This window comes from Gadus chalcogrammus, chromosome 2 (assembly GCF_026213295.1).
Source record: "Gadus chalcogrammus isolate NIFS_2021 chromosome 2, NIFS_Gcha_1.0, whole genome shotgun sequence".
Lineage (NCBI taxonomy): Eukaryota > Metazoa > Chordata > Actinopteri > Gadiformes > Gadidae > Gadus > Gadus chalcogrammus.
This window is the reverse complement of record NC_079413.1, coordinates 24,298,238-24,323,750: the sequence shown is the minus strand read 5'-3', so window position 1 is coordinate 24,323,750 and position 25,513 is coordinate 24,298,238. Positions and strand designations below refer to the sequence as shown.

General features: G+C 48.1%; 1 protein-coding gene across 1 annotated transcript; it reads right to left on the bottom strand.

The window, feature by feature from the left end:
• Positions 1 to 4,882: 4,882 nt before the first annotated feature.
• Positions 4,883 to 24,585, bottom strand: rab11fip4a (RAB11 family interacting protein 4 (class II) a). The gene is made up of 15 exons (XM_056605672.1): positions 24,323 to 24,585; positions 20,663 to 20,750; positions 20,117 to 20,205; positions 17,117 to 17,283; positions 16,544 to 16,675; positions 16,067 to 16,201; positions 13,032 to 13,067; positions 12,177 to 12,279; positions 11,977 to 12,080; positions 10,308 to 10,448; positions 9,258 to 9,339; positions 8,912 to 9,049; positions 8,038 to 8,172; positions 6,728 to 6,871; positions 4,883 to 6,220 (listed from the first exon to the last, which is right to left on the bottom strand). The coding sequence occupies exons 1-15, from the start codon at positions 24,473 to 24,475 to the stop codon at positions 6,101 to 6,103; spliced, it is 1,767 nt and encodes a 588-aa protein (XP_056461647.1). The 5' UTR covers positions 24,476 to 24,585; the 3' UTR covers positions 4,883 to 6,100.
• Between the last annotated feature and the right edge of the window lie 928 nt (positions 24,586 to 25,513).

Here is a 25,513-nt window from a genome sequence, read left to right as displayed (position 1 = left end):
AAGATGACGGCAAAAATCTGCTAAATATTAACTTATCAACAATTGCTTTTAATATCTCTGTAAAGATTGACACACACATGCACACCACACACACAAACAGTGCACTGGCATAAGGGCACACACTGCAGTGCAGATGACTCAGCCACCGGTGTTGCCATGGAAACCTTACCTCTTTGCAATCAGTCTCTTAGCAACTATAGAGGGAACTATGAATGTACGTGTGTGTATGTGTCTGGCTGTGCGTGGGTGGTGGTGAGGTCAGGGTGGTGGTGGTGGTGAGGTCAGGGTGGTGGTGGTGGTGAGGTCAGGGTGGTGGTGTTGGTGGTGAGGTCAGGGTGTTGGTGGTGGTGAGGTCAGGGTGGTGGTGTTGGTGGTGAGGTCAGGGTGTTGGTGGTGGTGAGGTCAGGGTGTTGGTGGTGGTGAGGTCAGGGTGGTGGTGTTGGTGGTGAGGTCAGGGTGGTGGTGGTGGTGAGGTCAGGGTGGTGGTGGTGGTGAGGTCAGGGTGGTGGTGGTGGTGAGGTCAGGGTGGTGGTGGTGAGGTCAGGGTGGTGGTGGTGGTGAGGTCAGGGTGGTGGTGGTGGTGAGGTCAGGGTGGTGGTGGTGGTGAGGTCAGGGTGGTGGTGGTGGTGAGGTCAGGGTGTTGGTGGTGGTGAGGTCAGGGTGGTGGTGGTGGTGAGGTCAGGGTGGTGGTGGTGGTGGTGAGGTCAGGGTGGTGGTGGTGGTGAGGTCAGGGTGGTGGTGTTGGTGAGGTCAGGGTGGGGGTGGGGGTGAGGTCAGGGTGGTGGTGGTGGTGAGGTCAGGGTGGTGGGGGTGAGGTCAGGGTGGTGGTGGTGGTGAGGTCAGGGTGGTGGTGGTGAGGTCAGGGTGGTGGTGGTGGTGAGGTCAGGGTGGGGGTGGGGGTGAGGTCAGGGTGGTGGTGGTGGTGAGGTCAGGGTGGTGGTGGTGAGGTCAGGGTGGTGGTGGTGGTGGTGAGGTCAGGGTGGGGGTGGGGGTGGGGGTGAGGTCAGGGTGGTGGTGGTGGTGGTGAGGTCAGGGTGGGGGTGGGGGTGAGGTCAGGGTGGTGGTGTTGGTGGTGAGGTCAGGGTGTTGGTGGTGGTGAGGTCAGGGTGGTGGTGGTGGTGAGGTCAGGGTGGTGGTGGGGGTGAGGTCAGGGTGGTGGTGGTGGTGAGGTCAGGGTGGTGGTGGTGAGGTCAGGGTGGTGGTGGTGGTGAGGTCAGGGTGGGGGTGGGGGTGGGGGTGAGGTCAGGGTGGTGGTGGTGGTGGTGAGGTCAGGGTGGGGGTGGGGGTGAGGTCAGGGTGGTGGTGTTGGTGGTGAGGTCAGGGTGGTGGTGGTGGTGAGGTCAGGGTGGTGGTGGTGGTGAGGTCAGGGTGGTGTTGGTGGTGAGGTCAGGGTGGTGGTGGTGGTGAGGTCAGGGTGGTGGTGGTGATGTCAGGGTGTTGGTGGTGGTGAGGTCAGGGTGGTGGTGGTGGTGAGGTCAGGGTGGTGGTGGTGGTGAGGTCAGGGTGGGGGTGGTGGTGAGGTCAGGGTGGTGGTGGTGGTGAGGTCAGGGTAGTGGTGGTGGTGGTGAGGTCAGGGTGGGGGTGGGGGTGGGGGTGGGGGTGGGGGTGGGGTCAGGGTGGTGGTGGTGAGGTCAGGGTGGTGGTGGTGAGGTCAGGATGGTGGTGGTGAGGTCAGGGTGGTGGTGGTGGTGGTGGTGATTAGTTTATTGTTTACCAGGTCGTATCTCAGTCAAAGTCCCCCCTCTTGTGGCCGCTTATTTAACCCTGTTTACACTTGTTAACAACACAGGATATGAACCACATCATCATAATTACTTTGTGAGTGTAGTGCTGTCATGCTTCTGGTCTGTTGCCCAATACGATTACTGGATCTAGACATATTTAACTCTGGATTTGGTATATCTGGGTCTAGACATATTTAGCTCTGGATGCCGTAAAGCCGTCTGCTGTGAACAGGTCCTCCTGCATGTGACGTCACCGTTTTGCACGACTCTATGACAGGGTGCACTTTCTAAAACTCTAGTCACTCATAAAGGGACACTGTGTAAAAATTACTCCCATCTAGTGGTACAATTGTATATTGCATTCAAACTAATAGTGCTCGCTTGTTCAAAAACTACAGTGGGCAGTATGTGCCAAGAAGCTGTGTCATGACATCCAATACTACCCCATCGAGTCATTCGAGTGATGAGGTTCGTTATTTCAAACAAATTTCAAACTGCATTGAATCATTAGTGTAAGCTAATGATGTATGAGTAATTACTCCTCGAGCAAGATAGAGAATTATTTCAGTCATCATTCACGCTGGCTCAGAGTGAAAACGCGTTTGCATTTCCTGTACCACGTAGTGCTTTTTGTACCACGTAGTGGCAATACGTTGACTTTAGGTAATAAATGACTTAAGATATTACACAGTGTCCCTTTAAGCATGCATGCACCCATGTTACAGAGAGAACACACGTCTTCTGATGAACACATAGAGCTCACCTTTAAACGCTCACAGGTCAAATGACAGACTGCTTGTAACCCAATAGTTACTTTAATTCACACATCTATATTATACAACATGGCCACTAAATGTAGATTTCAGTTTACAATCGTGAAAGAACAAACACATTGGTGGCCTTCAGTGTGACCAGGCTATTTCTAAAAGGCTATAGCACTGGTGTGCGTTGTTAATGCCATTTAAAACTCCTGAAGTAATGCCTCATGTGAATGTGTTTCTAATGTGCTGCACTGGTAACACACATTATAATCTATTCTTATCGTCATTACCATTCATATTGTAAAAAGATAATATTCTCTGTGTAGTGAGAATACAAACAATAACTAGATTCTGTACACTTAATTACATTGTAGAAGGGCGATTGTGACAGCATGTAGAAAAAGCCAAACTAGGTAGGTATTGCTTATTAAAATATATGCATCAATGGACATTATGAAAGTGTGACTAGTGAATCAACATTGGATATTTTGATATTTATGTGGCACAAATATGGTGAGGGAAAGGGCAACACAAGATATAATAACCTTACAACATAATAAACAAACTCTTTTTTCTATAAACCGAATATTGTAACCACAGAATATACAACTTATTTCCCTTTTGTAAACATTAAACATTAAATTGATCAAATGGTGCTATAGAGTGTGAGGAAATGCGTAATAATTACAATATGTGCAATGTACAATACTATTTGAGATCAAATATCAACTGCTGACAGAAAGTGTGAACGAGCCAATTAAGTATCTTTAAGTAAATGCATTTCCCCATTTCCTCCATAATCCAAACATATCTCATGATCTCCGGAAGCAGACACGAGATGTGCATCATGTTCGTTACCTACGGTTCTACTTTAAACTAATTGTGCGCTTTGTGCTTTAATAACATCCAGACCTTGTTATCTGTTAAAGTATACCCAGTTGTCCTTCTATTCTCATGGTGCTCAGTGTCATCAAGCTGTGTGAATGTGAATCTTCTGGTGAATAAGCTACTCAACGTGTACACAGGAAGGCTTCTGGAAAGGTCTAGAGTCTTCCAACAGGCCTAGGAGGCCTCTACCTGTAGACCAGGTGGGGGTGAGGTCAGGGTGGTGGTGGTGGTGGTGAGGTCAGGGTGGGGGTGGGGGTGAGGTCAGGGTGGTGGTGTTGGTGGTGAGGTCAGGGTGGTGGTGGTGGTGAGGTCAGGGTGGTGGTGGTGGTGAGGTCAGGGTGGTGTTGGTGGTGAGGTCAGGGTGGTGGTGGTGGTGAGGTCAGGGTGGTGGTGGTGATGTCAGGGTGTTGGTGGTGGTGAGGTCAGGGTGGTGGTGGTGGTGAGGTCAGGGTGGTGGTGGTGGTGAGGTCAGGGTGGGGGTGGTGGTGAGGTCAGGGTGGTGGTGGTGGTGAGGTCAGGGTAGTGGTGGTGGTGGTGAGGTCAGGGTGGGGGTGGGGGTGGGGGTGGGGGTGGGGGTGGGGGTGGGGTCTGGGTGGTGGTGGTGAGGTCAGGGTGGTGGTGGTGAGGTCAGGATGGTGGTGGTGAGGTCAGGGTGGTGGTGGTGGTGGTGGTGATTAGTTTATTGTTTACCAGGTCGTATCTCAGTCAAAGTCCCCCCTCTAGTGGCCGCTTATTTAACCCTGTTTACACTTGTTAACAACACAGGATATGAACCACATCATCATAATTACTTTGTGAGTGTAGTGCTGTCATGCTTCTGGTCTGTTGCCCAATACGATTACTGGATCTAGACATATTTAACTCTGGATTTGGTATATCTGGGTCTAGACATATTTAGCTCTGGATGCCGTAAAGCCGTCTGCTGTGAACAGGTCCTCCTGCATGTGACGTCACCGTTTTGCACGACTCTATGACAGGGTGCACTTTCTAAAACTCTAGTCACTCATAAAGGGACACTGTGTAAAAATTACTCCCATCTAGTGGTACAATTGTATATTGCATTCAAACTAATAGTGCTCGCTTGTTCAAAAACTACAGTGGGCAGTATGTGCCAAGAAGCTGTGTCATGACATCCAATACTACCCCATCGAGTCATTCGAGTGATGAGGTTCGTTATTTCAAACAAATTTCAAACTGCATTGAATCATTAGTGTAAGCTAATGATGTATGAGTAATTACTCCTCGAGCAAGATAGAGAATTATTTCAGTCATCATTCACGCTGGCTCAGAGTGAAAACGCGTTTGCATTTCCTGTACCACGTAGTGCTTTTTGTACCACGTAGTGGCAATACGTTGACTTTAGGTAATAAATGACTTAAGATATTACACAGTGTCCCTTTAAGCATGCATGCACCCATGTTACAGAGAGAACACACGTCTTCTGATGAACACATAGAGCTCACCTTTAAACGCTCACAGGTCAAATGACAGACTGCTTGTAACCCAATAGTTACTTTAATTCACACATCTATATTATACAACATGGCCACTAAATGTAGATTTCAGTTTACAATCGTGAAAGAACAAACACATTGGTGGCCTTCAGTGTGACCAGGCTATTTCTAAAAGGCTATAGCACTGGTGTGCGTTGTTAATGCCATTTAAAACTCCTGAAGTAATGCCTCATGTGAATGTGTTTCTAATGTGCTGCACTGGTAACACACATTATAATCTATTCTTATCGTCATTACCATTCATATTGTAAAAAGATAATATTCTCTGTGTAGTGAGAATACAAACAATAACTAGATTCTGTACACTTAATTACATTGTAGAAGGGCGATTGTGACAGCATGTAGAAAAAGCCAAACTAGGTAGGTATTGCTTATTAAAATATATGCATCAATGGACATTATGAAAGTGTGACTAGTGAATCAACATTGGATATTTTGATATTTATGTGGCACAAATATGGTGAGGGAAAGGGCAACACAAGATATAATAACCTTACAACATAATAAACAAACTCTTTTTTCTATAAACCGAATATTGTAACCACAGAATATACAACTTATTTCCCTTTTGTAAACATTAAACATTAAATTGATCAAATGGTGCTATAGAGTGTGAGGAAATGCGTAATAATTACAATATGTGCAATGTACAATACTATTTGAGATCAAATATCAACTGCTGACAGAAAGTGTGAACGAGCCAATTAAGTATCTTTAAGTAAATGCATTTCCCCATTTCCTCCATAATCCAAACATATCTCATGATCTCCGGAAGCAGACACGAGATGTGCATCATGTTCGTTACCTACGGTTCTACTTTAAACTAATTGTGCGCTTTGTGCTTTAATAACATCCAGACCTTGTTATCTGTTAAAGTATACCCAGTTGTCCTTCTATTCTCATGGTGCTCAGTGTCATCAAGCTGTGTGAATGTGAATCTTCTGGTGAATAAGCTACTCAACGTGTACACAGGAAGGCTTCTGGAAAGGTCTAGAGTCTTCCAACAGGCCTAGGAGGCCTCTACCTGTAGACCAGGTGACCCACCTCGTCTGACCAGACCCGACTCATTTCATTATGTGATCAAAGGTTGGAGACATCTTGGAATGCCTTTGCACTTGGGAAGGTGAGCCCAGCGAGTCCATTAAAGAGAAGGTTGGTTCTGGGTTGCCATGGTAGGGACTCAGTCATAGTGTGTCTACAAATTGATCTTTTTTTATTCCTTCTTGATCTCCAAGATGGAGGGGTTATGGTCTAGAATAGCCAGAATGATCTTATCCATGTACTGCCTTAAGCGGTAGTTGTTCTCTTCTTGTTCCTTCACAGCGTCCACCAGCTGACCGGAGAGAGGGGGAGAGAGGAGAAAGGATCTATTAATGTTATCCCAAAAACCACTGAATGATGTCATACACATGACAATACTAACACATAAGTCCATCTCCTCCAGACATGAAGGAACAATGGTCTGTGTTCTTCAGTCTTTAAAATGCTGACTTGCATATAGTTTATGAACTATGACTAGTTTATGGTCGAAGACAGCTGAGGCAGCGGCCTCGAAGTGTCATAGATATATATATAGATTATATTATATATATTATATGATATGAACGGAAACCAAAGGAGCTCATCTGATTTAAGACAGCTGACGTGTCTGCCCTACCACCTGGAGATGGGGTCAATAGTATTAAGAACTTCCTGATTCTGCAGCTGGGGTTAAGGAGGCCAAAGAACCTCCTCAGCGTCTTCAGTGACCCTCAACCCTCCAGATGTAGATCAGAAAGTCTACGTCTGTAGTCCGAGCCCGGGACGCAGTCTATCTGTAGACCAGGACCAGGCCACCCACCTCGTCGCGGGTGGCGGTCTGGATCTCGGCGGCCAGGCACTGGGCCTTGGTGTGGGAGGCCAGCAGGTTCTTGGCCTCGTAGAGGCTGAGGCTGAGGATCTGGGCGTTGAGGTCGTCGTTCTGGTCCCTCAGCTTGTGGTTCTCCTGGGGGTCACAGAGACGTCTCCTTGTTTAAACCTCCCTGTTGGTTTCTGTCTGCTTGGCCGTCAGGAAGCCGTTGGAACAAAGGGTTAGGAAACAACCAATCACAGCCATGTATCTCATATGGGCAGGGTTAATATGATGGCGTACAGAGGCTCGCCCAATCGGAGTGCCAGTGAGGCATCTCCAGAAACCAAAATGGCTGCTGCTGATGTGTCACAGCCTGCTCTGATTGGTCGATCCGGTATGGCCCTGATGGCTGATGAGCTCAGAGCTCCAAGACAAAAAACGCATGTGAGGACCAGTACTGCCTCGCCTATACATTCATATATGGAATAATATCCAGCGGATGTCATGGTTACCTCAACCGGCTGCTGCAGACCAGACCCCCCAAGACCCCCGCTACAGACCGGACCCCCCAAGACCCCCCAGACCCCCGCTACAGAACAGACCCCCCAAGACCCCCGCTACAGACCGGACCCCCCAAGACCCCCCAGACCCCCGCTACAGACCAGACCCCCCAAGACCCCCGCTACAGACCGGACCCCCCCAAGACCCCCCAGACCCCCGCTACAGACCGGACCCCCCAAGACCCCCCAGACCCCCGCTACAGACCGGACCCCCCAAGACCCCCCAGACCCCCGCAACAGAACAGACCCCCCCAGACCCCCCAAGACCCCCACTACAGACCGGACCCCCCAAGACCCCCCGGACCCCCGCTACAGACCGGACCCCCCAAGACCCCCGCTACAGACCGGACCCCCCAAGACCCCCGCTACAGACCGGACCCCCCAAGACCCCCGCTACAGACCGGACCCCCCAAGACCCCCGCTACAGACCGGACCCCCCAAGACCCCCGCTACAGACCGGACCCCCCAAGACCCCCGCTACAGACCGGACCCCCCAAGACCCCCCGGACCCCCACTACAGACCGGACCCCCCAAGACCCCCTGGACCCCCGCTACAGACCAGACCCCCCAAGACCCCCGCTACAGACCAGACCCCCCAAGACCCCCACTACAGACCGGAACCCCCAAGACCCCCCAGACCCCCGCTACAGACCGGACCCCCCAAGACCCCCCAGACCCCCGCTACAGACCGGACCCCCCAGACCCCCGCTACAGACCGGACCCCCCAGACCCCCTGAGATGTTCCTCATGGAGGCTGACCTGCTGCAGCCTCTTGACCTCCAGCTGCACCTCCCGCGCCCGGGCCTGGGCCCGCCCCCACCCCTCCCCCGGCTGCTCCACCTCCAGCCTGAAGAGCTGCAGCCGCTCCAGCTGGCGGCGGAGGTCCTCCGTCACCTGGGGACACAAAGGGACACCGTCACCGTGGAGACAGCGTGGAGACACCGTCACCGTGGAGACACTGTCACCAGGAGACACCGTCACCATGGAGACACCGTCACCAGGAGGCACCGTGGAGACACCGTGGAGACACCGTCACCAGGAGAAACCATCACCATGGAGACACCATCACCAGGAGACACCATGGAGACACCGTCGTCAGGAGACACCATGGAGACACCGTCACCATGGAGACACCGTCGTCAGGAGACACCGTCACCATGGAGTCACCGTCACCAGGAGACACCATGGAGACACCATGGAGACACCGTCACCATGGAGACACCGTCGTCAGGAGACAACATGGAGACACCCTCACATGGAGACACCGTCACCAGGAGACACCGTGGAGACATCGTCACCAGGTGACACCATGGAGACACCGTCGTCAGGAGACACCATGGAGACACCGTCACCATGGAGACATCGTCACCAGGATAGACCATGGAGACACCGTCACATGGAGACACCGTCACCAGGAGACACCGTGGAGACACCGTCACCAGGAGATGCGTCACATGGAGGGACCATCACCATGGAGACAGCGTCACCAGGAGACACCGTCACATGGAGGGACCATCACCATGGGGACAGCGTCACCAGCGTCACACAGAGATGGAGAGACACCTGTCCGTGTGCGGACAGGAACATGGGATGCCTGCTGATTGGAGGAGATGGCGGAAGGGGCGGAGCTTACCTCCTGCATGGCCTCCTTCTCCTTGTGGAATTGGTGGCGGTGGAGCCACAGCTGGTCCACCACCTCCCTGTACAGCTCCATCTCGTCCTTCAGCTGCAGACTGCTGTCCTCCAGCTGGTCAGTCATCCTCTGCTTCTCCTGGAACACACAGCACCTCTGCTTTACAACGAGGCTAACCCCAACCAGAGAACCTGTCCTCCCCCACCCTGGGAGCCAATAGGATGGCTCCCAGGGTGGGAGCCATCCTATACATGCACACATGCACACATCTTTGCATACATGCACACATGTATGCAAACATGCACGTATGCATGTTCAGCGCTGGCTCACTTCCTGTCCCGCCCACCTGGTCCAGTTTCTCGGTCTGGGACTTGAGTCTGCACACATTCAGCTTCATCTCCTGGTTGTTCTCCTCCAGCTGCTGCACCCTGCCAACAGATGTGATCTTGGTGATCTTGGGCCCAAGCCCAAGATCACCCTGGATCCTCACATACGGCTTCAGTTTGACAAGCTGGACCTGGTGAGTTCTGCTGAACCGCGACTCCCTTTAGGTCTATCAATATAATAACATTCATGTTCATCACACATATATCTCATGAATCATTTAGAATTGAATTGAATAGAATCATGTGACAAAAATACAGAATGTAGAAAAATATGTCAAAACTCTAAATTAGACAGACAGACAGACAGACAGACAGACAGACAGACAGACAGACAGACAGACAGACAGACAGACAGACAGACAGACAGACAGACAGACAGACAGACAGACTGCTGCGTCTGCTGTGTGCGTGTGCGGTGCGTCTGCGGTGCGTCTGCTGTGCGTGTGCGTCTGCTGTGCCTGTGCGTCTGCTGTGCGTGTGCGTCTGCTGTGTGCGTGTGCGTCTGCTGTGTGCGTGTGCGTCTGCTGTGCGTGTGCGTCTGCTGTGTGCGTCTGCTGTGTGCGTGTGCGGTGCGTCTGCTGTGCGTGTGCGTCTGCTGTGCCTGTGCGTCTGCTGTGCGTGTGCGTCTGCTGTGTGCGTGTGCGTCTGCTGTGTGCGTGTGCGTCTGCTGTGTGCGTGTGCGTCTGCTGTGCGTGTGCGTCTGCTGTGTGCGTCTGCTGTGTGCGTGTGCGGTGCGTCTGCTGTGCGTGTGCGTCTGCTGTGCGTGTGCGTCTGCTGTGCGTGTGCGTCTGCTGTGTGCGTGTGCGTCTGCTGTGTGCGTGTGCGTCTGCTGTGTGCGTGTGCGTCTGCTGTGCGTGTGCGTCTGCTGTGTGCGTCTGCTGTGTGCGTGTGCGGTGCGTCTGCTGTGCGTGTGCGTCTGCTGTGCGTGTGCGTCTGCTGTGCGTGTGCGTCTGCTGTGCGTGTGCGTCTGCTGTGCGTGTGCGTCTGCTGTGTGCGTGTGCGGTGCGTACTTGTTGCTGAGCAGCTCGATCTGGGCGCTGTGCTCCCGCTGCGCGCGGCCGTACGCCTCCTTGTGCCTCCTCAGCTCCTCCTCTAGACTCTGCTCAGCGCGGACCTCCACGTCCTTCACCTCCTCCTCCAGCTCATGCACCCTGACGGGTCACACCCCCCACACAGACACACAAAGGCACGCACGTTTACGCCCAAAGACTGCACGCACACATTGGAGAGAATGTGTGTGTGTGTAAGTGTATATATAAATATATTATATATATAAACATACATACATATACCTACAGGTGTGTGTGTATATCTGTGGACCAGTTGTGTTTGTGTGTACCTGTGGACTAGGTGTGTGTGTGTGTGTGTGTGTACCTGTGTACCAGGTGTGTGTGTGTGTGTGTACCTGTGGACCAGGTGCGTGTGTGTGTGTGTACTAGGGCTGTCACTTTTTATTCGAAGTTCGAATATTTGTTCGAAGGTGGGGTGAAAAGTTCGAATTCGAAGTGTAATTCTCCATTCGAACTGTACAAATGCGCTATAAAGAAGAGAGCGGCGAGTGGCTTTTCCTCAATAAAGCGGCCCTCCTGGATCCCCGCTTCTCCCGGTTAGTCCACCTTTCCCCTGCACAGAAACATCTCGTGACTGAAAGCCTCTCACACGAGCTCATTGAAACGGAGACCGACACTGATCGCACACGACAGGGAGAAAAGTCCGCTGCTGCGCTGGGCGCGATGGGCAGCCTGTTTGGGGACTTATACAGCACGGCGGACAGAAGCAGCTGCAGCGGTAACGGAGAGCTGCGAGACTACTTGTAATTTTCTTTCCGTAAGGAATAAAAAGAGCAGCATGCCGTGTTGGAGGTCGGCCTCACAGATTGTTCGTTTATATAGGCTGTGTGTGCCATGGACGACATGCGCTCCGCATATCGCGCTCCGAGCAGTTATTGTTAATGCGTAAAAGACAGCCGCACTTGTGTGTCGGAGCTTCCTCTTGTTGTGTTTACAAATGTGTTATCAAAGATGTGTTTTTATCCTGTGCTGTTATGAATTCAGTAGGTATACGTGATTTCCACAAGAAATAAAAAGAAACACGACAACAGTCGTCGTTTTTTTTTTAAAATAGTTCTATGGGGGGGGGGGGGGGGGGGGGGGGTCGAATGTATTCGAATGTATTCGAATTAATTATGGACATTCGAAATTCGTTCGAATTTCATTTTTGGAAAAAGTGACAGCCCTAGTGTGTACCTCTGTACCAGGTGTGTGTGTGTGTGTGTGTGTGTGTGTACCTGTGGACTAGGTGTGTGTGTGTGTGTGTGTGTGTGTGTGTGTGTGTGTGTGTGTGTGTGTGTGTACCTGTGAACCAGGTGTGTGTGTGTGTGTACCTGTGGACCAGGTGTGTGTGTGTGTACCTGTGGACTAGGTGTGTGTGTGTACCTGTGGACTAGGTGTGTGTGTGTGTGTGTGTGTGTGTGTGTGTACCTGTGAACCAGGTGTGTGTGTGTGTGTGTGTACCTGTGGACCAGGTATGTGTGTGTACCAGGTGTGTGTGTGTGTGTGTGTGTGTGTGTGTGTGCACCTGTGTACCAGGTGTGTGTGCGTGTGTACCTGTGGACCAGGTGTGTGTGTATACGAGGTGTGTGTGTGTGTACCTGTGTACCAGGTGTGTGTGTGTGTGTACCTGTGGACCAGGTGGGTGTTCTCCTGTTTGAGTTTGGACTTCAGGTCTCCGTTGGCCGCGCGGTCGCTCTCTAACTCTGTTACTTTCTTTTCTAGAAAAATGACCTGTAACCAAAACAAGAAAATGATGAATCAATAGACAGGATATACTGTAGTAAGTATCAAAGCAGAATACTTATTGTGTTTGGAAGTTATGTAAACCTTCTCTGTGATGTCACAGGGCTCCATGCTGTCAGCCAGCAGGTCCTCTGTGCTGCTCGCTGCACTGCCGCCAAACACCCCCGCGTTGGACTGGACCAACTGGCTGGACCGCGGGAGGGAGGGGGAGGGAGGAAGGGGGAGGACAGACGAACAGAGGGATGTAGGGAGGGTTGGAGAGGAGAGAGAGAGGGGGGGAGAGAGAGAGAGAGAGAGAGAGAGAGAGAGAGAGAGAGAGAGAGAGAGAGAGAGAGAGAGAGAGAGAGAGAGAGAGAGAGAGAAAGAGAGAGGGGGGGAGAGGGGGAGAGGGAGAGAGAGAGAGAGAGATTATAGTTAGTTATATAGAGCGTTCTATGGTTATAGTTAGTTATATAGAGCGTTCTATGGTTATAGTTAGTTATACAGAGCGTTCTATGGTTATAGTTAGTGATACAGAGCGTTCTATTGTTAGTTAGTGATATAGAGCGTTCTATTCTTAGTTAGTTATATAGAGCGTTATATGGTTATAGTTAGTGATATAGAGCGTTTTATAGTAAGAGTTATTATTAGAGTTATAGTTGCAGTTAGTTATATAACTTTAGTTATAGTTGGTTATATATAGTTATAGTTATGGTAGTTATATAGAACCGATCAGCGTTATATAGTCATAATTAGTTTTATATAGTTATAATATAGTTATGTATAGTTATAATATAGTTAGTTAGCTATATAAAGCAGGTCAGCGTTCTATAGTTATAGAAATAGTAAGTTGTATATAGTTATAACATAGTTATAGTTAGTTATATACCGTTATAGTTATAGTTAGTTGTATATAGTTATGACATAGTTATAGTTAGTTATATAGAGTAGGTCACATACCGTCCAAAAGCTCGACTGGACATCTTCATATTTGGGCTGGAAGACAAAGAATAGAAGTTTAGTACTGATGTTAGCAGTAATAGTTAGTAGTACCGATGAAGAGCGTGTGAATGACATGGATTTGCTTCATTTCATGGTGATTGATTCCATAGAGAATTTGAAATTAAACAATAACTTCAATTATTGATAACAAGATATGTGTGGGGGGGCTTTAACTTTTACATAACACATGCACCAATATACACACACACACACACACACACACACACACACACACACACACACACACACACACACACACACACACACACACACACACACACACACACACACACACACAGCTGCCATGGGTCCACAGTGGGATGCTGTTTCTATGACAACAGCCCACATTCTGAGCTGCTTTCAGATCAGTATTACTGGGTGTCAACGTGTTTGTGTGAGGAGGCTATTCTAGTATTCCAGTGTTGGACCATATTCCAGTGTTTGACCACTACCACTGAGAGACAGTTCATCTTACATCAGTCATGCTCTCTCTCTCAATGCTAGAGATGTGAGGTCTGGAAGGACCATAAATATCTGAGTGAGGCCTTAATGAACCAATTCAATTAGGGGACAATTGGATTAAAGTGCCAATGTCAAGGGTTGTCATGTAAATGAATGTCAGTTAAGTCCCTATCTACTATTGAATGGGGAAACAGAAGGAGATGGAGCCTGTGGCCCACTAAGCAAAGCCCTGAAGTCATGAGAGCGTTACAAACGGGTCGGCCATGGAGACCAGGTTCTAATCTCAGGGGAGATATGGCCGAAGGTGTCGCAAAAGTCACCAAAACGATTTTATAGCTTTACCCCTTTAACACCTCAAGATACTATAGGGGGATTATTTGTTTATCAACACGGCGGTTGTGCATGCAGAATGATCGCAAAAATACAATTTGTTTGACCGGTTGCCATGGTTATCTCTGTGTGGTTAATTTGCAATTGCGGTGTTAATTAGAGATTTTTTCAGCTAACTGTTACATTCAACTGTAATCAAAAAATGTGGTTATATGCTACATACTCTACAGTATCGGTGGTATAATGGCTGGGACGAATTTGAATCATAAATATGTACACTTTATGTTGAAAGTATCAGACTGTCACGATTCCTAATTGAAACGAAGGATGGTTATTCTTCAAAACGAGAGCTGGTAAATTGTGAAAAACTAATTAAACTGTTATCAGACAACGCGGTTATATGCTATAGACCCTAGAGTATCTGTGGTATAAAGGCTGGGACGAATTTCAAATTATAAATATGTACAATCCATAACGTTAGCTCTCTGGCTCATAGCTCAGCGGACTAGAATACCTCCCGTTGCCAAGTCGTAGCTACGGTCCGTCCTATTTATGTGAAAAACTTTGTATTTGGATTGAAAAACGCATGAAAATATAAATGAATGATCTTAATTTATTTTCCTTGGCAAGTGACCATATAAGCGGGATAATGCCCTTCGAGGTGTCAAAAATATGTTTGATCAATCGTAATTAAAGGGGACTACTTTTTGAGGGAGATGAACTCAAACAGAGTATACATTCAATAAGCATGCAATACGAATAAGAAAAAGGCAAGGCAAGGCAAGGCAGTATTTGAATTGTTGTATCATGTTGGCAAGCAAGAAGTAGAATAAATGGGATAATCAGGCTTATTACAGTTTTTCTCAGTCGCTTTGGTACATTTCTCAGATCAGAATTGAAATTTGCAAAACAGTAAGTGCATTTCTCAAAACCATTCGTACAAATAGCCAAACACCATGGATTTCATGCAAAAGCCAGTCTCTTTCTCAAAATCCTTAGTTTGTTTCTCAAAAGTAAATATCTGTGCCAATGAACATGTCAGTGCCATCACAATGACAAGTCCTTGTGTCATTGTGTACGGATAAGACAGTCAAATTGCTTAGTCATGTTGTCAATACAACAGTGTACTCTGGAGGGATGTTCTGATGTAAACTATGGCTAAAGTTTTGAAGAAAAGTATTGCAAATTGTAAGTTACACCTTAGTGTATGTGGGAGATTGATTGCAAGAGACTGGACAAGATTCACATTTACGCTTTGACTGTTTGTACTGTAATTTGTTGACAGACCATGTCATTTGCTAGAAATGTGAACATAGTACAATCTCCTTAGGGTAAACTGTGCATGCATTGCTGTAGGAATTACAGTGCAGTCTTCCTACACCTCCTGACGTTCCTGTCTGTTGGGCCACAAATTCTCAGGCAGCCTCACTCCTCTTCCTCTTCTTCATCTCTCTGGCTGTTGACCCTGTCCAAATTCCTTGTCCTTCCAATGTCAGACAATGTAACATTGTGTTGTGATCCAGCTATATACTGTATATACTTGCCAGTTCATGGTTCAGGAGATCCACCAAAGTCAAGATTCACCAGGTAGCAATTTACCAATTCAGGACAGATTTAGAAAAAAAGTCTGATGGAAATGTATAGAAATATGCTTCACATATTATGACAACTTGTTCAACCATTTTGCATGTAAAGACTTATGCAATGAACTAATGGCTAAATGTTGTGGAGGTGAGACTATACAATAGAGACCCATTACAATACATTTTGATCAACATGACATAAGCAATTGATAATGTAGGAAAGAGCAGAGAATTGTACATAATCATTTGTATGAATGTACCAAAGCATTTGACACTTGTTCAAAGAAATGAGAAACTGCTTTTTTGATGTGCACAAGTGACACAATGATGTGAAGATTGAACAGGTAGTTTTGAGAAATTCCATTCTGATCTGAGAAATGTACCAAAGCGACTGAGAAAAACTGTAAAAGGGTTTGTGCAACCAACAGCACAACAAGATATGATTGCGGCTCTTGTCGCTCTCGTCTCTTTCTGCCGGCGACATGCGCGTAGAGCGGGGAGTGACGTAGACTGATAATCCCTCTGTAGAGCACAATGTTCGATTGAGGTTGACTGAAGTCACTCAGTGTGTGTATTTGTGCGTGTGCATGCGTGCAATTGCGTGGTTATGTGCGTCACCTGCTGGCCTTGAGGTCTCTCAGGCGAGCTTCCAGGTCGTTCAGAAGGTTGACTTTCTTGCAGCACTGCGAGCAAACCACATCCAGCAGCTCGTTGTTGTCAAGGGGACGCATCTTTGGAGGGGTCTGGCCTGCACTGCTCACACACACAACATATAGACAACCAAGAGCCTCCACAGGTAGGGGGGGGGGGGGGGGGGTGGGAGGGGGTGAGGGAGGGGGAGAGGGAGGGAGTGAGTGAGTGAGTGAGTGAGTGAGTGACTCACTCACTCACTCACTCACTCACTCACTCACTCACTCACTCACTCACTCACTCACTCACTCACTCACTCACTCACTCACGTATGTGTATGTGTATGTGTATGTGTATGTGTATGTGTATGTGTATGTGTATGTGTATGTGTATGTGTATGTGTATGTGTATGTGTATGTGTATGTGTATGTGTATGTGTATGTGTATGTGTATGTGTGTGTGTACCTGGAGGTCCCCCGGTGAGAGAAGCCGGTGTTGTGTGTCTCCTCGCCCCCGGGGCTGCTGGGAGTGAGGTCAACCCCCTCACCGTAGTCCTCAAACTGCTCCTCGCCCAAGATGGCCGATGCTGGAGAGGAGCTTCATTTGCACACACACACACACACACACACACACACACACACACACACACACACACACACACACACACACACACACACACACACACACACACACACACACACACACACACACACACACACACACACACAAACCACACACACAGAAACACACACACACAGAAACACACACACACAGAAACACACACGCACATAGGATTTCCTGCACCGTAAGTAAATTAAATAAATGTGTAAGAGAAATGTACACAATAACAATACGATCTGGAATGAATCAGTGCGATCGACAGCCACTCCATGAACAAAGGCTTTCTAACATCTGTTGGTTAGAACTTGTGTAACGCGTGTAACGTGCCCCCTTGTGTCGGCCCCTGGGGGCCCCTGAGGTCCTATTAGGCCCCTGGGGGCCCCTGAGGTTCCATTAAGGCCCCTGAGGGTCACTCACCCGTCCTCCAGTCCCATGTCAGAGTCTGCGTGTTCAGCGCTGCTGTCCATCATGTCCCCGTCCCCTGGGACCTGGTAGGGGCCCCGGTCCTGGCCCTGGTAGGGGCCCCAGTCCGGGTGGGGCCGCGTGCAGACGGTGACTGCTGGGGCCCGCCGGCCCTCGCCATTCTACAAGTACAGGAGGGTTATACCGGGAGGAGGGTTATACCGGGAGGAGGCTTATACCGGGAGGAGGCTTATGCCGGGAGGAGGCTTATACCGGGAGGAGGGTTATACCGGGAGGAGGGTTATACCGGGAGGAGGCTTATACCGGGAGGAGGCTTATACCGGGGGGAGGGTTATACCGGGAGGAGGGTTATACCGGGAGGAGGGTTATACCGGGAGGAGGGTTATACCGGGAGGAGGGTTATACCGGGAGGAGGTTTATACCGGGAGGAGGGTTATACCGGGAGGAGGCTTATACCGGGAGGAGGGTTATACCGGGAGGAGGGTTATACCGGGAGGAGGGTTATACCGGGAGGAGGCTTATACCGGGAGGAGGGTTATACCGGGAGGAGGGTTATACCGGGAGGAGGGTTATACCGGGAGGAGGGTTATACCGGGAGGAGGGTTATACCGGGAGGAGGGTTATACCGGGAGGAGGGTTATACCGGGAGGAGGCTTATACCGGGAGGAGGCTCATACCGGGAGGAGGGTTATACCGGGAGGAGGCTCATACCGGGAGGAGGGTTATACCGGGAGGAGGCTTATACCGGGAGGAGGCTTATACCGGGAGGAGGCTTATACCGGGAGGAGGGTTATATCGGGAGGAGGGTTATACCGGGAGGAGGGTTATACCGGGAGGAGGGTTATACCGGGAGGAGGCTCATACCGGGAGGAGGGTTATACCGGGAGGAGGGTTATACCGGGAGGAGGTTTATACCGGGAGGAGGGTTATACCGGGAGGAGGGTTATACCGGAAGGAGGGTTATACCGGGAGGAGGGTTATACCGGGAGGAGGCTTATACCGGGAGGAGGCTTATACCGGGAGGAGGCTTATACCGGGAGGAGGGTTATACCGGGAGGAGGGTTATACCGGGAGGAGGGTTATACCGGGAGGAGGGTTATACCGGGAGGAGGGTTATACCGGGAGGAGGGTTATACCGGAAGGAGGCTTATACCGGGAGGAGGCTTATACCGGGAGGAGGGTTATACCGGGAGGAGGCTTATACCGGGAGGAGGGTTATACCGGGAGGAGGGTTATACCGGGAGGAGGGTTATACCGGGAGGAGGCTTATACCGGGAGGAGGCTTATACCGGGAGGAGGGTTATACCGGGAGGAGGGTTATACCGGGAGGAGGCTCATACCGGGAGGAGGGTTATACCGGGAGGAGGGTTATACCGGGAGGAGGGTTATACCGGGAGGAGGCTCATACTGGGAGGAGGGTTATACCGGGGGGAGGGTTATACCGGGGGGAGGGTTATACCGGGAGGAGGGTTATACTGGGAGGAGGGTTATACTGGGAGGAGGGAAAATCTTTGAAATTCTGGGGAAATTAAACCTTTGTAGTCAACAACAAGTTTGTGTGCAGTACCACAAAGTTGGGTTTATGCGTACTGGGGGTTGGTAACCATACCTGAAAATGTCAAGAGTTTTCGACTGATGGTATATGCTGCAGTATGACTTTTACAGAATTTGAGAGAAAAACAAACCGTTACAGAAACAATAAGGGACCAAGCAGCTTTGCTGCTCGGACCCCTAATTATTATTGATCATATTTTAATGATCTCTTTGACTGGGTGTTGAAGGAGAAACTATCTTCTGTGTCAAAACACGAAAATGATGAGGAAAGGAAAAAACTAGGGTTGGAAAAATGTAATATATCCGTGTTCTGCATGAGGATGAACCAACAACCTTTCCCGCCATCCTCGTCAAACATGTGACTCAGCCGTTCTAGAGCGTTTCAAACGAAGAGCCCACGATCATTTATGATGCTGATGGTTTTGGGTTATTTTTGTATGCAAACACAACACATGCACACAGCAACCACCTCCCCATGCAGAACACACACACACACACACACACACACACACACACACACACACACACACACACACACACACACACACACACACACACACACAGATACACCATCACAACACACCACGCCACACACACCACAGGCGTCGCTATGCGCGCCCGTGGCCGTCCATACTGTAGAATTGGCAACAGTTGCTGAGCACAAAGCCGCGCCTCCTTCATAGAACGCCTTCTGTCTGCAGTCCTTCAGTCTACCACCTCTCTGTCTGGTGGTTGCTAGGCAACTGCTCAGATGAGCCAGCCCCCTTGCAGAGACATCCGCCATGTCTCTCTCTCTCCCTCTCCCTCTCCCTCTCCCTCTCCCTCTCCCTCTCTCTCCCTCTCTCTCTCTCTCTCTCTCTCTCTCTCTCTCCCTCTCCCTCTCCCTCTCCCTCTCCCTCCCTCTCCCTCTCCCTCTCCCTCTCCCTCTCCCTCTCTCTCTCTCTCTCTCTCTCTCTCTCTCTCTCTCTCTCTCTCTCTCCCTCTCCCTCCCTCTCCCTCTCCCTCTCTCTCTCTCTCCCTCTCCCTCTCCCTCTCTCTCTCTCTCTCTCTCTCTCTCTCTCTCTCTCTCTCTCTCTCTCTCTCTCTCTCTCTCTCACATTGAGAATATTTGCAATTCATTTTTTTAATTTGAATTAGTTTTTGTTCATCTGAAATCGAGTTTTTGAAAAGGTAAAACTAGAATTTCAATAAATTTCATTAAAAAAAGGTGAATTTAAAAATGAATAAATTCAGTATACTTGTTTTCAAAATGTCAATGTTTGAATGAGGGGTATTACGAGTGTTTTATTTTATTATGATTTTATTAATAATGTGCCTATTCACTTTACCCACACATTCTCCAGAAATAGACCAACAATGCATAGGGTTACAAGTGACGGGGATATTAATTATAATCAGGTAATAATGACAATAACACCATGTGTAAAGCGCGGAGCTCACCTGGTAGATGTAGCCGTTGTCTGTGAAGGAAGGCCGGACCTCAGGAACAAAGTAGGGGCCCACAGCCGCCTCAAACATGTCCTCACAACCTGCCCGGAGCAGGGACACCAAGTAAGAGACACAGCGTGTGGAAACGGGCGCTGCAACGTGTTCCCTCTCCTTATAAAGCCCAGGACTTCATCCTTTTAAATACATGACTGAGAGCAGTGATATGAAAGCTCTAAATGATTTTAACCAACTCTGAGACAGGCTGCTGAGTTTTAGAATTCAAACTGATTCATCTTTTTTCTCTTTGCGGAACACAGACCTTTCAAAAATAGATTATAATATGATTATAATATATAATAAATCGAGTTAAGGTATCAATAATCACTTGGTGTTATCAAGCATCAATATCTGCCTTATTGAATAATGAACACTTTGTGCTTTCCACAGCAGCATTATCATCAGTCTTTATTAAGAATTGTGTCATCATCGAAATAGATCATTCTGAAGCATATTTTAGAAACACACATGATCACTTGTTCTTTTTTTATTTTATTTTACCTTTGATGGCAAAGACCCCATGACAGAAGTCCTTGAAGTTGATCTTCCCGTGAGCGTTAGGGTCCAGAAACTTGGTCAACGTCTTGACCTGTGATGAGGACCAGAAGGAGAGCTTCAAACGTCCCCCTCAGTGGAGGGTTAGGGTTCAGTCTAATACCCCCTGTTACTATCTGTAGGACAATCTAATACCCCCTGTTACTGTCTGTAGGACAATCTAATACCCCCTGTTACGATCTGTAGGACAATCTAATACCCCCTGTTACTGTCTGTAGGACAATCTAATACCCCCTGTTACTGTCTGTAGGACAATCTAATACCCCCTGTTACTATCTGTAGGACAATCTAATACCCCTGTTCCTGTCTGTAGGACAATCTAATACCCCCTGTTACTGTCTGTAGGACAATCTAATACCCCCTGTTACTATCTGTAGGACAATCTAATACCCCCTGTTACTGTCTGTAGGACAATCTAATACCCCCTGTTACTGTCTGTAGGACAATCTAATACCCCTGTTACTGTCTGTAGGACAATCTAATACCCCCTGTTACTATCTGTAGGACAATCTAATACCCCCTGTTACTATCTGTAGGACAATCTAATACCCCCTGTTACTGTCTGTAGGACAATCTAATACCCCCTGTTACTGTCTGTAGGACAATCTAATACCCCTGTTACTGTCTGTAGGACAATCTAATACCCCCTGTTACTGTCTGTAGGACAATCTAATACCCCCTGTTACTGTCTGTAGGACAATCTAATACCCCCTGTTACTGTCTGTAGGACAATCTAATACCCCTGTTACTGTCTGTAGGACAATCTAATACCCCCTGTTACTGTCTGTAGGACAATCTAATACCCCCTGTTACTGTCTGTAGGACAATCTAATACCCCTGTTACTGTCTGTAGGACAATCTAATACCCCCTGTTACTGTCTGTATGACAATCTAATACCCCCTGTTACTGTCTGTATGACAATCTAATACCCCCTGTTACTGTCTGTAGGACAATCTAATACCCCCTGTTACTGTCTGTAGGACAATCTAATACCCCCTGTTACTGTCTGTAGGACAATCTAATACCCCGTGTTACTGTCTGTAGGACAATCTAATACCCCTGTTACTGTCTGTAGGACAATCGAATACCCCCTGTTACTGTCTGTAGGACAATCTAATACCCCCTGTTACTGTCTGTAGGACAATCTAATACCCCCTGTTACTGTCTGTAGGACAATCTAATACCCCGTGTTACTGTCTGTAGGACAATCTAATACCCCCCGTTACTGTCTGTAGGACAATCTAATACCCCCTGTTACTGTCTGTAGGACAATCTAATACCCCCTGTTACTGTCTGTAGGACAATCTAATACCCCCTGTTACTGTCTGTATGACAATCTAATACCCCTGTTACTGTCTGTAGGACAATCGAATACCCCCTGTTACTGTCTGTAGGACAATCTAATACCCCTGTTACTATCTGTAGGACAATCTAATACCCCCTGTTACTATCTGTAGGACAATCTAATACCCCCTGTTACTGTCTGTAGGACAATCTAATACCCCCTGTTACTGTCTGTAGGACAATCTAATACCCCCTGTTACTGTCTGTAGGACAATCTAATACCCCTGTTACTATCTGTAGGACAATCTAATACCCCCTGTTACTATCTGTAGGACAATCTAATACCCCCTGTTACTGTCTGTAGGACAATCTAATACCCCCTGTTACTATCTGTAGGACAATCTAATACCCCTGTTACTGTCTGTAGGACAATCTAATACCCCCCGTTACTGTCTGTAGGACAATCTAATACCCCCGTTACTGTCTGTAGGACAATCTAATACCCCCCGTTACTGTCTGTAGGACAATCTAATACCCCCTGTTACTGTCTGTAGGACAATCTAATACCCCCTGTTACTGTCTGTAGGACAATCTAATACCCCCTGTTACTGTCTGTAGGACAATCTAATACCCCCCGTTACTGTCTCTAGGACAATCTAATACCCCCTGTTACTGTCTGTAGGACAATCTAATACCCCCTGTTACTGTCTGTAGGACAATCTAATACCCCCTGTTACTGTCTGTAGGACAATCTAATACCCCCCGTTACTGTCTGTAGGACAATCTAATACCCCCTGTTACTGTCTGTAGGACAATCTAATACCCCCTGTTACTGTCTGTAGGACAATCTAATACCCCTGTTACTGTCTGTAGGACAATCGAATACCCCTGTTACTGTCTGTAGGACAATCTAATACCCCCTGTTACTGTCTGTAGGACAATCTAATACCCCTGTTACTGTCTGTAGGACAATCTAATACCCCCTGTTACTGTCTGTAGGACAATCTAATGGGTCGTATTAGTTGTGCTAGGTGGGTGATCATTAATTCTTGATCAAGTGTTCAATGGGACTGCACCATGAGGCTGCTCTTCAGACTCAGACCGGCTCCTCCTATGAGGCGCATGATAAACATGAACCATCACCGTCAACACCCCAGCCCATCGCCAGCTAGCTAGCAAACTTCTAAGAAACAAGCCGTTAGATAAATATGACGTGACAGTTCGCTCAAACAGAAAGGCTTGGTTTTATAAGTAGCATTAAAAATGCAATGCATGGAGCGCTAACACCCCCCCCCCAAGGTCTCCAGCAGAACACATCTCTCTCTGCACCACACAAGCAGTTGTCTTGTAACCGAAAGGTTGCTAGTTCAAACCCCAGCTCCTCCTAGCTGAGTGTTGATGTGTCCCTGAGCGAGACACCTAACCCTAACCGCTCCTGAGGAGCTGGCTGTCGCCTTGCATGGTTGACCTGCTGTCGGTGTACCACTGGGCCCCTCCCTCGGTCAGGGGCCGCCCGCAGCTCCCAGCAGGGATGCCTCAATGCAGAGGGTGAATTCCCCCTCGGGATCAATAAGTACATCAAGTTTAAGAGCAAAGCATCAGCTTCAGGGAGGAGGGAAACGACGACGGCTGGGGGAACGGGCGGAGGATCTGGAGTATGAAGACCACAGACCTCAGACAGAGAGCAGGAGCTCTCCTCAGACAGAGAGCAGGAGCTCTCCTCAGACAGAGAGCAGGAGCTCTCCTCAGAGCTGACTCCACCCCCTACCCAGACCAGCTGCATGCTGGGTCAGAAGGTCAGCAGATACACCTCCAGAGCCTGAGGCTAACTTCAGCTGGTAGCAAGTTCAAAGCCATAAAGCCATGATTGCTGTGAGTCTGGTAACACACACTGGCCTCGTACTGAGGGCAGTCTAGTCGTACCAACTAGAAAAGGGGCTAGTTTTCCCCAGACTGTACTGCTAAAATAAACTTGACATTGACGTCTCATGTGTGTGGGATTTAAAGGAGACAGGTCTATAGCAGCACTTCCTGTTTCACTCAGGCTTTGAGGAGATCATCAGTTCACTGGATAAACAATGTTGTCACTGGATAAACAATGTTGTGGAATTACAGATCGCTTTCTATTAAAACTGACTCCTTCATCAGCAAATAACCTTAACCCATCCCTTTGAGACCCTCACCTTATCCTTTTAAATCAACCCCGTAAGAAAACCCTAACCTCATCCCCTTGAAGAAGATCCTTACCTCATACCTTTAAAGGAGCCTTACCTCGTCCCCTGAAGAAGAAGCTTCCCTCATTCCCCTGAAGAGACGCTTACCTCATCGCCCTGTCCGAAGCGCAGTCCGAGGTCCACGAAGCGCTGCACGCGGATGAAGCCGTCCGCATGCTCGTCGCACGCGTCAAACACTTCTTTAAGTTTTTTCAAAAACTGCAAGAATTGGTTCCGGTCGGGGAGCACGTATCCGTCCATCGTTGTGATGTTGAGATGCAGGGATGCTTGGATGAAGAGCTGTAACGTCACGCGGGTCCCATCGTTTCTGTGAAGTGATGCTGTGACGTCACCGCCTCCTCCGGTCGAACGGGCCGAACCATTTTCAGTGAATTAAGAGGGTAGACCGCTATATGATATAATATATCGTATAGAGGGTAGACCTCTATACGATATATACTATATAGTATAGAGGGTAGACCTCTATGATATACAATATATCATATATAGCGTAGACATCTGTAATACATATAATATATAGGGTAACCGCTGCATGATATATCGGGTAGACGTCTATATTATATAAAATATAGACTGGGTAGACCTCTATGATATATAATATATAGGGTAGGGTAGTATCTATGCCGGTATAAAGGCTGGGACGAAATTTTAATTAAATATGTACAATCCATAACGTTAGCTCTCTGGCTCATAGCTCAGCGGACTAGAATACCTCCCGTTGCCAAGTCGTAGCTACGGTCCGTCCTATTTATGTGGAAACTTTATATTTGGATTGAAAAAAGCATGAACATATAAATGAAGGATCTTAATTTATTTTCTTTGGCAAGTGACCATGGTATAAGCGGGATAATGCCCTTTGAGGTGTCAAAAACATGTTTGATCGATCGTAATTAAACGTGACTAGTTTTTGAGGGAGATGAACTCAAACAGAGTATACATTTAATTATCATGCAAAACGAATAAGAAAAGGCATTTATTTATTATGTCGGCAAGCAAGAAGTATAATAAATGGGATAATCAGTCTTATTAAAAGGGTTTGTACAACCAACCACACAACAAGATAGCGGCTCTTGTCGCTCTCGTCTCTTTCTGCCAACGACATGCGCGTAGAGCGGGGAGTGACGTAGACTGATATACAATTATCCCTTATAGGGTAGACCTCTACATAATAGATAATATATCTCTACATATTATACATTATAGCCTACCATCTTCCGAGAGGATCAATAAGATAACTGAAATCGCTCACACTTTTTATTCCAGACTTGGAAGATTTTA

Excerpts from the sequence above, each read along its gene's own strand:
- rab11fip4a (XM_056605672.1), bottom strand. The coding sequence starts at position 24,475 with ATGGACGGATACGTGCTCCCCGACCGGAACCAATTCTTGCAGTTTTTG. Across the intron at positions 16,202-16,543 it reads TCTCACCGGGGGACCTCCAG|TGCAGGCCAGACCCCTCCAA; the intron begins GTACACACACAC and ends GTGTGTGAGCAG. Across the intron at positions 8,173-8,911 it reads AGAAGGAGGCCATGCAGGAG|GTGACGGAGGACCTCCGCCG; the intron begins GTAAGCTCCGCC and ends TTGTGTCCCCAG.